At 45.1% G+C, this 12371-nt stretch overlaps 1 protein-coding gene across 4 annotated transcripts in view; it reads right to left on the bottom strand.

Annotated features, from left to right (window-relative positions):
- Positions 1-313: 313 nt before the first annotated feature.
- LOC131880234 (uncharacterized) overlaps positions 314-12371 on the bottom strand; it is a 40134-nt gene continuing 28076 nt past the window's right edge. For all 4 annotated transcript variants that reach the window (XM_059226809.1, XM_059226808.1, XM_059226807.1 and 1 more), the window contains exons 5-12: positions 11745-11863; positions 11150-11276; positions 6143-6411; positions 5305-5551; positions 4102-4373; positions 3371-3455; positions 3070-3298; positions 314-2977 (exon numbers count right to left, since the gene is read on the bottom strand). In XM_059226809.1, coding sequence (XP_059082792.1) covers positions 501-2977; positions 3070-3298; positions 3371-3455; positions 4102-4373; positions 5305-5551; positions 6143-6411; positions 11150-11276; positions 11745-11863 — 3825 coding nt within the window. In that variant the 3' untranslated portion in view covers positions 314-500. The remainder of the gene's footprint in view (positions 2978-3069; positions 3299-3370; positions 3456-4101; positions 4374-5304; positions 5552-6142; positions 6412-11149; positions 11277-11744; positions 11864-12371) is intronic.

Here is a 12371-nt window from a genome sequence, read left to right as displayed (position 1 = left end):
AAGTGTCCCAGTTGGCAGAGAGGGTCTGGGATGTCTTTTATCGTCGAAATGTTTTAGTTGAGCTCCAATGTTGAAAGTGAGGATGAGTTTCAAATGACATTGCAGAGCTTAACTTCAAAGACCAGACTGGTGGGAGTATGTGTTCTAAAGATTACCCAGTTCCACCCAACCTACCATTCCCATCTCGTTCCCCAAACTCGGAAACTTCTTCCTCAAGTTGAGTTCCACTCACTTGATCCCGTATCAGAAATGAGATTTTTCTGCACATTTGGCAACTTTCACGCACGCAATCCAATCAAATAGTTCCCAAGGGTCAAAGGAAGGAGAATTCATTTCGCTTTTTCTAAGTAATGATAACAAAGTGGCTAATGGATACACAATACTAAAGAAAATAACATACGTTTTCATAAAGAGCCAATGTCATTATTGAGCGGAGCATTAGAACAAAAAGAATGGAAATCATCCTTCCATGACTAGGGACATGTGCAAGAAACATAATTCTACACATACGATTCTTGGTCCGAATCATCGGCCAAGTCGTTGTTCTCGCAGTCTTTACTTGAGTAGATCGTGGATGCCTTGTTCCCACGGTCCTCATATAGTGAGTGTCCATTGGCATTAACTCCTCCGTTAAGCATAATTTGTCTCGCCACAGCTTTGGTGGCGCTCGAAGAGGAATCGATGTATTCGCCATTAGTGAATCTGCCCCCTAAGTGACTCGTTGTGGAACTGGCACTCGACGAGGATCCACCTCCAGTAGGCGAGTGCTGACTGCCGTTGGCGGTGGCCTGGCCGGACTGATTGAATAATGACCGGAGCTGTGAGACACTCCAATTGATTTCGCCTTGGATGACCGGGTCGACACCGGCCACGCCAGCCACTCCAGCCACGCCCAATTTGCCCGGCACAGGCGTGCCAGACCCATGACTAGCAGTTAATGGAACCGACTGAACGGGCTCCAACTTTCGTCTTCCGGCCTGACGGAGTTCTAGCACAGAAGTGGCATTGCGTGTGGGCGCTGTGATGGATGTTCCATTGACCAAATGACCTGGAACCGAGTTCCGGTTGCCATTGTGCGAGATATATTCCGGGTTGTCCAGAGGTGCCCCGCGGTTGAAGGCCGGGTAGTATTCTGGGGAGAGTGAGCGATGACTCTCGGAGAAGTCCTCATTCATTTGTTCCTCGGCATTCAGCATTGCTTCCCATTCATCTTCGCCGTACAAAAGGTAGAAGTCCGTCTCATCGGTCTGAGTTTCGGCATTGCACATGGTTTTGGTCTGGGTCGAAGCGGCCGTCACACCCTTAATCTTGGTCACGGACCTGCGCGCCTTCCGAGGCGTGTCACTCTCACTTCCACTGGCGCTTTCTTTGGGAGGTAGTTGGGGCACTTTGACACCGTTCACGAATGGAACTGGCGATGGGTTGACATGGATCCGGGCCGGAGTAAAATTGGGGTACACTAGCACATCGCTGTCTTTCTCGTCTTCGAGTAATTTCAGATCATCACTGTTCACGTAAGTGTCTTCGGCACTTAATCTCATAATTCGTTGCTTGGGCGGCAGTGGAGGCCGCTCAGTCTTGGGAGGTAAAGGCGGTGGATTCCCACTGGTCGTCACGTGGGGTTGTGGGGATTCGTTGAATAATCGAGCCTTGGCACTCGAGTTTTGAATCTCACTTAGGCGTTTCTGGCTCGAAGTAGTATTAGGGGAGGGACTGATGTTGCTCGTTGAGAGTACAAATGAATTTGAGCGGTTGTAATGCTTGAGCAAACGCTGTCTCGAAATGGTCTCCTCATAGCCGGGAGGGGTATCACAGTTAGGATTGGAAGTGGGCGTACCTTTAGGCACCGGTGTGGTGGTGATGAAAGCCTCACCGCCCACCGTCAAATGGTCATCATGGAGATAGATGTCATAGGAGCCGTCATTGGTTATCTTCGTGGAAGAAGCATATCCCTGGTTCGTTTCTTCGGTCTTACCATATGAGTTGGACCGGGACACGTGAGGAGTGGAATCTTCGTCACTCAGTGTGGAACACGAGGAGCTAGTCATATCTTGAGTATGATGGTGGTGATGGTGATGATGATGATGTTGATTAGGAGGGTTGTGGTTCAAGCGGGTCGTGCTCCGGGATCGGTACCAATCTGAGGATCGGTGCTTACTTCCGTGTTCCATGTCACGGCCGCGAACTTGGTTCACCGAGTTCGATCTGACAATATTCGACGACAAGAAGGGCCCATCATTGGGTGGTGCTGGTGCTTTACCCTTTCTATGAACCACTGGCCGTCTGCGACTGCTTCGACTACTAGAAGGAACCGACGAGACTTGGGCAGGCCCATGGGACACACTCTCTTCCGATGCAGTTCTTCTCAGAGTGAAACTGGTCGTGTCGATCATGAAGGCCTGGTCCGCATCGTTAATACCCGAGGCATATTTCGAACCAAAGTGGCTGGTGGGCGTGGTCGGGACGTTGGGGTGGGACTGACTGTTGGTGTTATTATGGCGCTGCATACGCTTGTAGATCCGGTCCCGGTGGTTGTTGATGACCCGATGTTTGCCAGTCTTGCTTCCTCCGCTCGAAATGGCGAAATGATTCTGATGAATCGGGATCTTTGAGGAACCTTGCTTTCCACTTCTCACCGATCCATTGGGAACTTGTCCCGGCAAGATGAAATCTCCGGTCAGGTCTTGATTGTAAGTGGGATATTTGGGCATGATACGATGTTTGTTGTTGCTACTACCATTATTATTGTTATGAGGTCTGTCCTTGGCCACATTTTCGATACAAAATTCGTCCGAACTAAGAGAGTTGTTCTCCTCAAAAGCGTATAGTTGGGAATCGGAAGTGGTCAATCCGGAGTCATGACTCAAATTGGTTAGACTCACTCCCTCTGTGCCAGATTGTTGACTCAGGAGAAGATCACTCTCCCCGAAATGATTGGCATCCAATAGGCTATCCAAAGATGAGTTGTCGTACAGTTCTGGAACACAACGAGAAAATCAATCATTTCATATCCTGGTCTCGTAAAACAAGGTTGATTGGGAACAAATGCTTCAAGTTCCGATGACTTACTTCGACTGGACTTTTGACTAGGATGGTGGATGGTCTTATCTGAAGGTTCACTAAATGCATAAGGAGTCAGATCACCCTTGTACAACGTGTTGTACTCCTCAATAAGGATTTGCGCCACGCAAGACACTTGCTTCGAGAATTGTTGATCCATCATCACGGCATTATCGGATGACCATAAAATACTCGGGCCCACACAAATTGCCAAATTTGAAGCAGTCATCATGTTTTCCTTAAATATTGCAAGAAGAGTCATCATGTTTTTTTTCTTCATATTATCGTGATAAAACCTTGATGAGCATACCTGGGAGTGCGAAGCAATTTGAAAGAGAAGGTACAAGACATGTTGTAGCAACAAGCCATTCATCCTCGGCAAAGTGGAGATAAAGCTGGAATGAGAATTATTGACGACAATTAGATCGCAAATCGTTTTGAGGCAAACCGAAAAGAAAGTAGCCAAGTCAGCCCATCTCGATCCATGATAAACCATCTGCCATTCGTTCCCTTATGTTCTAACTAGAACATTGAGCAATCACGCTTGGGCTGTCAATCTCATTACCAGAGCGTTGAGTGAGTTCCAGGGAACACAGTTCAATCTTAACAGACAAAAAATCTGGCCCAAATGGACACGACAACTAGCATTCGCATCATACAGACAGTAGATCACGGGATTATGTCTCGGCAACCATCCATCACTCAAGCATTCATCAACCCACGTCGTCACCTGACAGATTCACGAACCAGCCTAACGTCATTTGTCAACAAGCACGTTGTATGCGTGTGTACGTATCTGAAAGAGTTGTCCACCTAGATGCACATCGGTAGGTAGCTTGAGTTGAAAGCTTTTTTGAAACGACAGTTGGGCTGGTCATCTGATTCATATGGCACGGAATGGTTCTTGTGCAATTTCCTTCAGAGGTTTCAGACGTTTGGAAGACCAAACTTCCAGCTCTTTGACTAACGGAACTTGCACTGAATGCTCCTCACGGAAACCTTATAATGTTAAGCCCGTGTGTGTGTTTGTGATTTATTTACCTCTTGATGGATTCCACATTTTTGTTGTCTTCAAAAACTTGGGCCAATTGATTCCATGTGTTGTAATGCTCGCACATGAGCAAACAGTCGGGCAAAGACCGGAGGAAATCCTTGAGTAAGGCCGCAGTTACAAACACGGAGCATTCGGTGAAGTCCACCACTTCGTTCTGATCGAGCTTCTCGCGCAATTCTCGCATGGCCCGAGCATTTGGAGAGCGACGAAAGATGCCCACCGTGGATGGGCCCTCCTTTAGGATCTGGACTAGCATGGCCTGAAAGCAAACATGGGATCATCATATGTTACACGTTGTGGTAAAATGCAACGGTCAATCATGTTGGATCTGAAAGCTATACAGTGGTTGGGAGGATCGCATCAAACTGGATTTGCCTGGAGGGGTGGTAAAAAGCCTTCAATCACCCTGGACGTCTGAACGATAATTTCCCAATCTAATTCTTAAGCCCTCGGGGTTAACCTGTGTGTAGCGAACCGCTCACTTGAAGCTTATCAAATCTGGGTTTGACAGGAATGCGTAGGTAGTTGTTCTTTACATCGACCAAAGGGGGACACGGAGTGAAACCGCTCATCTAAAGATGTGAGATCTGAGCCCGATTACGATGTAGAAAAAAATGTTGAAGATGCTATAAATTCTAAAATAACAAAACTAGTTCTCTCCAAATAAAAAAAAAGGGAGAACCGAGGACTTCTAGGGTGTTTTCACAATCAAGTCCGACCATAAATTGCTCTTCATTACGACTACTTTCTCTCATCGTGGTCTCTGGACCCCGAAGGAAACCGTACCAACAACGAGAAGAGTAACGACATTTTTTTCTCCCTTAATGAGGGCACATCCGATCGAGTGCACCACTCGTTAACATGAGGTTCGAAATTTGAAAATTGAAATGAACGACATTGAGAGCAACAGATCGTCTTTTCCTTCTCTCTGCTACTTAAACTAAAGCTTCTTCACATCTGCTATCTCTCCACCATTAGATAATCTTTCCGGGAAAATTAATGGAGATAACTGGCGAGTGAGAACGAGAGGAAAGAGGAAGAAAAACGAGAGCGAGAAACTTGGAATTGAAGTGGATAATTTCTTCGTTGACGTTGAGTGAGCAATTATTCCCGAATCATTCGATGCTTCGAATGATTAGTCGAAATATCTTGTCTGGGTTTGTTCTTCTTGAGAAAAACTGAGGACTTACCTCGATGGCTTTAGGCATGAGGTTATTGGGACAAACTTCGTCTAATGGGAGACAGAAGAGCTTGCCCAATTTCTTGTCTGATTTTGGGGAACTGCCCGGATTTGAACCATCAACCCCCAAGTCACTGGCTTTGGACCCTTGAGACACGCGCCGGAATACGTTCTGAAGTTTGATTGAAGACTTGACCTTTTTCAGTTTGGTCTTCTGAGACCCGATGATGTCCAAATTCGGCATCTGTCCCACTTTCCTGTATTGGAGAAAACATATTTTTTATTAGAGGATCATACTTCGAAGAATGGTTAATCAATCTATCGATCCTGTTTCCACAAGAATCACTGCAATAGACCAAACCGGTTGGTGGCCTTTGTAAAGGCATCTGTACTCTGTAGCTCTTCAATTCATCGATTGAACACCTTGCCGTGTCTCATTAAAAATCTTGGGTTTGGAGGGTCCGAAATCACTTTGTTACATACAAGCAAGCAAGCACTTCAAGCCAAAGTTTGACCTTGAAGGTGGATCCTCAGATTGAAAGAGATTATGATCGTTCTCAGCTTAATGTGTTTTTGGCCTGCCATCATGCCTAGTAGCCTTACTACCCAAACTTATGCGAGTACAGTGCTTCCTCAACGTGGACCTGACTATTAAGCACGAAACAATTGAAGTAGCACCAAGTGCCAAAATTGGCATGGTCGCCTCGGAATCTTGATCCTTATCTCCTCATCCCATAGAAATGTACATACGTACGTATGTGAGTTAGTGAGTGAGTGAGTGAGAGTGTGTGTGTCTGTCTGAGTTTTTCATTGGGAGATGGCTCGTCTGCCTTGGAGCCTGAACTGACCTTAGGATGAAGGAGCATCTGCATCCCGCCTTGTATTCGTCGTAGGATTTTTGATTTCGAGAGTTGAACGCTTGTCGCGTCCAATGCAACTTGATCACCAATGGCAGCTCATGGCCAATCAAGGGATAGGGGGCCTCGTCAAACTTGGTTCGAACCCACAATTGAAAGTCCGTGTCCTTCTGGTCAGCAGCCAAGAGGTCCAAGGCTTTCAAGGCCGTTCGAATACAATCGCGCGACGAATCCTCCACACTCACATAAATGCTCTTCATCTGGAATGAGAGAAAGAAAGAAACGGGACACATGAACAATTGATTTTTGGCCACTCAAGGGGAGGGAAAAGGAAAAAGTATGCCCTACGTCAAATAAAATGCTGCAATCACTCTTAGGGCATAAAGTAAACGTCACTGAAGTCTTACCCCCCCCCCTCTCTTCCTGCTTGATTTGAACCCGTCGGTGAAGAGTGGATATGTACCTACACATGCAATAAGCAACATATACACGTACTTGGCGTCATGATAGATCTCCCTCGATCATTTAAACCCTTGTTCTGACCACATTGCTAAATTCATTTTCAAGGAGTGACTCGTGAAAGGGAGAAACATGTCCATACTGCGTATTTTCCCTCTTCATTGTCGCTTCGACCTTCTTCCTTCCCCTTCCAGGCTCCACTCCTTCATCTCAAAGAGAGCTCAATAGAGAGATCCACCACCTCATTTGGAGGTACATGATCCATTAGGGAAATGGGGAACACCCATCTATCATCCACGAGCATTTGAGTCAAGTATGAAACATACCCATGTGTATAATTTAATGTCAAACTGATCTCTAAGATACAGTTCTGTGGACGTGACGCTTGATTTTCCGACCAACTCTTTGTGGTATTTGCAGATGCCATTGCGCAATTTTGACCAAACACTCGCCAAGATTCCACTCGAGCCTCTCTTGGCAGCGAAAAAAGTTCAGACAAGCCCCCTCCCTATGTTTGGGTGAGGTACTCAGGCACTCAAGAAGACTTGGCCTCCCTCATCATCATCATCCTCGTGATCATGATCATTCGCACAAAGTGTGGAAAAGAACGGTCAAATTGAGAAGGACATGACGGGGAATGTCGGTCTTTTTTTTGCTTGATTTATCGTTCTTCAAATAGTCTCGTATGAGTGGGCCCCTGCCCTGACTGACTGACTGACTGACTGCAATAAAATGGCTTGCCTTCTTGAGAGAAAAGACACGGTGTAAAAGTTCAACTTGTTCAATTGGAGAAGGTCGCACATTTCAGAGAAAAGACTTCCTGAATGGCTGGAAAAATTAGTTTCTAGTTAGATTTCGCCAAGTCATTTGACAACTTCTCATTCCATCATCATGCCTCTCCTTCGCTCCAAATGTTCCATCACATAACGCACTATTTACGGTCCATCCCAATATGGAGCCCTTGGAAATTTGGAAATGGAAACTGTCAAAAGGGGAAAGATCTATGTGTAACCGTAGGTGAGCCCCGCCCGGTAAAATGGGCTGGCCGATGCGAACGAGTCTTCGGCCATGTTTAAAAACACTTCAGGATTTGCATATGAGACCACCCACGGCTCACATGAAGGTCCATTTTCATTTGCTCAAACACCTAGTTTAGCATAGGGTTAAAGAAGAACAAGAAGAAGGGGAGGATGGCGAATTGTTCTCTGAAATTAGAATACCGCCGACCCCAAATCGACCTTTCCGCTCAATTTTAGAGCAAGGACGGGATATTTGCTTTAAACGGTCGTTTTCAACTCTGGTTCAACATACATAAATACAGGCTAAACTGTGCAAAACAAAAGATAGCATGGCCTCCCCCGGAAAACAGGCAAGTTGATCCTTTTCTAAACTCAATTGCAATCGTAAAACAATTACACGTCTTTTTTACACATGATGAACATCATCATTTTTGCGATTTGATTGCTGCTTTCAACGGTTCAATCCTTTCGTATGACCTTTTGCTTGAAGGGAACTAAACTGGAATGATTTTCTTTCGTTCGTTCGTTTTCTCGGTCGATCGATGGTGTGCAAATCTGCGATCATGCAAAAAACCATCCCAAACCAATGACAGGGAAAGTGAAATTTTGCAATGATCATTTGTATTTTCTCGGACAACCAAGTCGACCACTCAGTGCCTCTGATTTCTTCTGTACCCAGCTACGTACAGCTCTGGCTTGTTAATTCGCTTTGGAGGTTTGCTCACGTTTACGGACCAATAAAGACACCAAACAAAGCCTGACTTGGTTGGACCATCCATGGCTGCAGATTCTATTGTATCCTTACCTTCAAGAGCTCATGGTCACTCTATCCCAGGCTTCTTGAGAACCAAGTCAACCACCAGTCCTGGCATGATCAACGACTTGGTCTTCCGAGAGCGAGTAAACCACTTCGCTACACACTATTTACCCCATTTGTCCATTTTTTAAGTGCTTCTTTCTCCAACCCAAGCACGGAACAACTCACTTCTTTCGTCAGACTCTCTTTGTCAATGAGTTTATTAGCCCTTATTTGAGGCTCCCTGAATACCACTGCATGGTGGATGCAGAATCTGCCAAAGGGCTTCAGGACTGACAAAGACCTCTTGAGATCGACATCGTGGAAACCATGCATAAAGAAGAAGCCCCACACATTGCAACAATGCATCAATACGGTACTTTGAACGAAGCTAAAATATGGCCAATCTCTCCAGATCAAACCATCCATACTAGCATACTGTATAGCTTCCCACGGAGACCAAGGAAAACGGGTTTGTTGGTTTGTCTTATTCAAAGGCCTCAGGCCCTGAAATGAGCTCATCCAAGATTTCAAAGCAGGAAATGCCAGCAATTCGGGTATGAAATGAATACAAGGGGCCCTTTGCGCCTGGTTTATTGACCCACGCGAGATTCTCAGAAGTGAAACCAAAGTGTAAATAGGGACAGTGCCCAGTTCCAACACATAGGCCATTGTGCTGAACCCGGTTTTGATCATTCATGTTTAACAGCCTACCTCGCTTAATTCATAAAGTAGGGTGTACTACTTTTGAAATAGGAACAAGGACCAATAACGGCTATGGTATTCAAAAGTAACGATCCCATCATTGAATCGACTTTGATTAGCATGAGTAAAAACCGTTTGGTATTTGTAGTTCCGGCATCTTTGAATCATGTTTTATGAATGGCAGTACACTCAGATCAGGGGCAGAAAGAAGTAAAAACCAAAGTGTTCCAAGGCTTGGCCATCCATAAATCAGTCGACAAGTGATAAGAAGGTATTTGAAACTGGTTTGAGTGCAAAGACAGTCCAAGACAAATGAATAATACGGATAATTCTCTGTTATCTTTAGAATGGGGAATAACATCCTTTTACGCACTTCCGTTTGAGGTCACGACACACAAACAGGGGACGTTGGAGTTTCTTCTCTTCTGGACTTTTTTCCCGTCCTCAAAAAATCCCTCTTTTCTTTCCCCCGTGAAGATCTGGACAAAAACTTACATTCTGAGTGTGTTCTTGCATGGATTGGATGGCGACCTCAAGCTAGGCGAGTGTGCTTTTTTGGCTCGTCCATTTTGGAATGCAGAGTCGGTAGTGAGGTCATGAGTAATTATGATGAACCCTCACACACATTTATATCCGTAGGCCACCAAAGAAAAAGTTTCACTTCATTTATGGTGCCTCTAACGGGATGGACGGGACATTTCCAATACCATCACTACCACACTTCTTCTTCCACCAACTTCCACCGCTACTCGCACCACTCGGTCACTCTGTACTTACAATGTGTCGGGTTAGACAATAAAACTTCTACCTAGAGCAAACAAAGAACTTGGTCGGGGATTGCATTTCCAGCTTCCTGGAAGGCTATTCTTAGTTGCTCTACCTCAAGATGACCCCTTTGCCTGGAATGGATCACTTGATCGGATTCGTTGAAAAGTACCTTAAACCGATCAGGGAGACCTCCAAGGTGGCATTCTGGCACCCTCGCCTTTCAAGTGGGTCAATTGCTAAGGGGAGTTGCGCTTTGGTAATTGGAATAGGATTAGGAGTGCTCTTAAAGATACCAAGCGAGCATCACCTTTCGCACGTGATAGTATGTTGTATGTGTGGATCCTAGATACGAGAAGGTGTTTCCATGATCCACCCACATGAATGGAGTGAGTGAGCGAACTAAAACAAATGCTTCGATTAGACACCAAGGTCTTGGCTTAAACTGATGCACAACGACAGCGTGTATTTTTCCATCATTGGGTAATTAAACAAGCTTTACAATGGTTGATGGTCGGCACAGCCATCTTTGCCTACACGATTCCAGATCATGAATCATGATGGAAGTTGTTGGTGGGAACTTGCTTCGAGAATGGGATGGATTACTCATCTAATGGATAGGTTTGGGGTGGATTTCTTTCTCAAAAGACGGCCCAAAAGACCATTGGTAAACAATAAAGAGTAGTGTTTGATGGCACATAAAAAACTAGGTAATAGATTAAGAGCCAATAACTAACCAAATGAGTTAAGTAAATCAGATTACGTTCTGACAAGACAATTGATTTTATTGTTGCGTTTTCTCTCGAGGTTTTTGTTCCATCTCTCTCTTTGTGCATTGACCAAGCTGTGAGTTTGTCTAAAGCAATTTACATTCCCAACTCCAACTGAGAGGAGAGCAAACTTGGCTGGAACTCCACCAACTACGACTAATGCGAGTAGATTCTCTAATTTTGGTAACGTGGTTTTCTTGGTCAGGTAATTGGCGTTCCCGAAGCACGCAGAAAAAAAAACCGTGAAGTTTTGCCATCCAACTGGACATGTTCACTTAATGTGACACTATTCTGGGAATTTCTTTCTCCTTCTAAATGCATCGTAAATTTTTGGATCCTAAACGCTCGAACAGGACGAAATGGAAATCAAAGGGTGGCGTGAAAACAACACTAATCGAAAACCAAGTCTAATGGTGATGAAGGGGAGGAAGGAAGAAGGAGGAAGGAGAGACGAGCGCAAAAAGTGCACCCAAAAACAACTTACGTGCTCAAAATTGGTGGCTTGGTCAAAGTAGGTCACTTGCACATTGGTGGATTGGGGCGTGTGCGAACGCTCCTTCTCAACAAGTTCGCGAAGTTTATCCCACCATAACGACTTTTGGGACGGCGAGCTAGAACGAGAGAGGTTCATCTAAACACGAGTTCATTTTTACATGATAAACATTGGATCCCAGGCGAGAGGGTGATCGGTGATCGTGACCAATTGAATTAATGGAATAGGTTTGTAGATATGCTATGAATGATCAATGCTCGCATGGCACTAAAAGGAGCGTCTGGGTGATAAAGCCAGAATTACGACACTAATCCACCATTGTCCAGCACAATCAGGAAGGAAAGTTTACGAGATGTGAGGAGAGACAAAGCAGGAGAAGGAGAAACGACGTCATCACAATCATCATCAGCATCGCCGCCAACGACCGTTTTTCAAATCCATGGTTCGGTCCAGATGAGGTTAGCTTGATAATAAAGGTTACGATCGTAGCCACTTCCTCCGATGGACATCCAACCACAAGAGCAGCAATTCACTTTGTCTTTGCAAGAAAAGATACCCCTGCTGCTGATTTTGTATGAGATCTCACCTGAATGTGATGACTGCATTGGTGATTGGCCACCCGATCACAAATGAAGTGGTCGGATCCAAAGTGACTTCAGAGACCTCGGAAATGCACGTGGACAGCCAAATATCTGATAAGGGGATCTGCAAATAAAGAACCAGGGGAGACCATGAGGTGTAATTGAGCTTCGGAGACTAGCTAAGCCATGAAAATTAGCGTATGGATTCACTAAGAAAATTCGTTTTTGTTTATGCATGCGAAGGGTTGGTTAGTGGACGAATGGACGCGACAATTATGGTCTCAAGAGCGGAAGACAATCTTGCACAACCAAACCAAACGGTGGCCAATTAGCTCCTACCATTCACAAATATGGGATACCAAGAACTATTTACACACGCATAGGCCTCCGCCATAGGCATAGATAATGGGACTTAATTGCCCGGCTTGTTTCCAAGTCGTTCATAGAATTTTATCAGGGTCTTTTAGTTCCCGTCCATGGACTCGTATAAAAGAGAGAGAGAGAGAGAGGTTGCTTATTACTCGTTAGCGCGACATAGATTTACAATATTCGACGTGGATCGCATAGTTGGAACCAAGCTCTCAATGATTTTCCAACTTTCTTTGGAAACTCTTGAGGAGCAGCTTGAAGAA

This window comes from Tigriopus californicus, chromosome 5, assembly GCF_007210705.1.
Source record: "Tigriopus californicus strain San Diego chromosome 5, Tcal_SD_v2.1, whole genome shotgun sequence".
Taxonomy (NCBI): Eukaryota; Metazoa; Arthropoda; class Copepoda; order Harpacticoida; family Harpacticidae; genus Tigriopus; species Tigriopus californicus.
The sequence above is the reverse complement of the archived record's forward strand: the minus strand, read 5'-3'. Positions and strand labels throughout refer to the sequence as shown.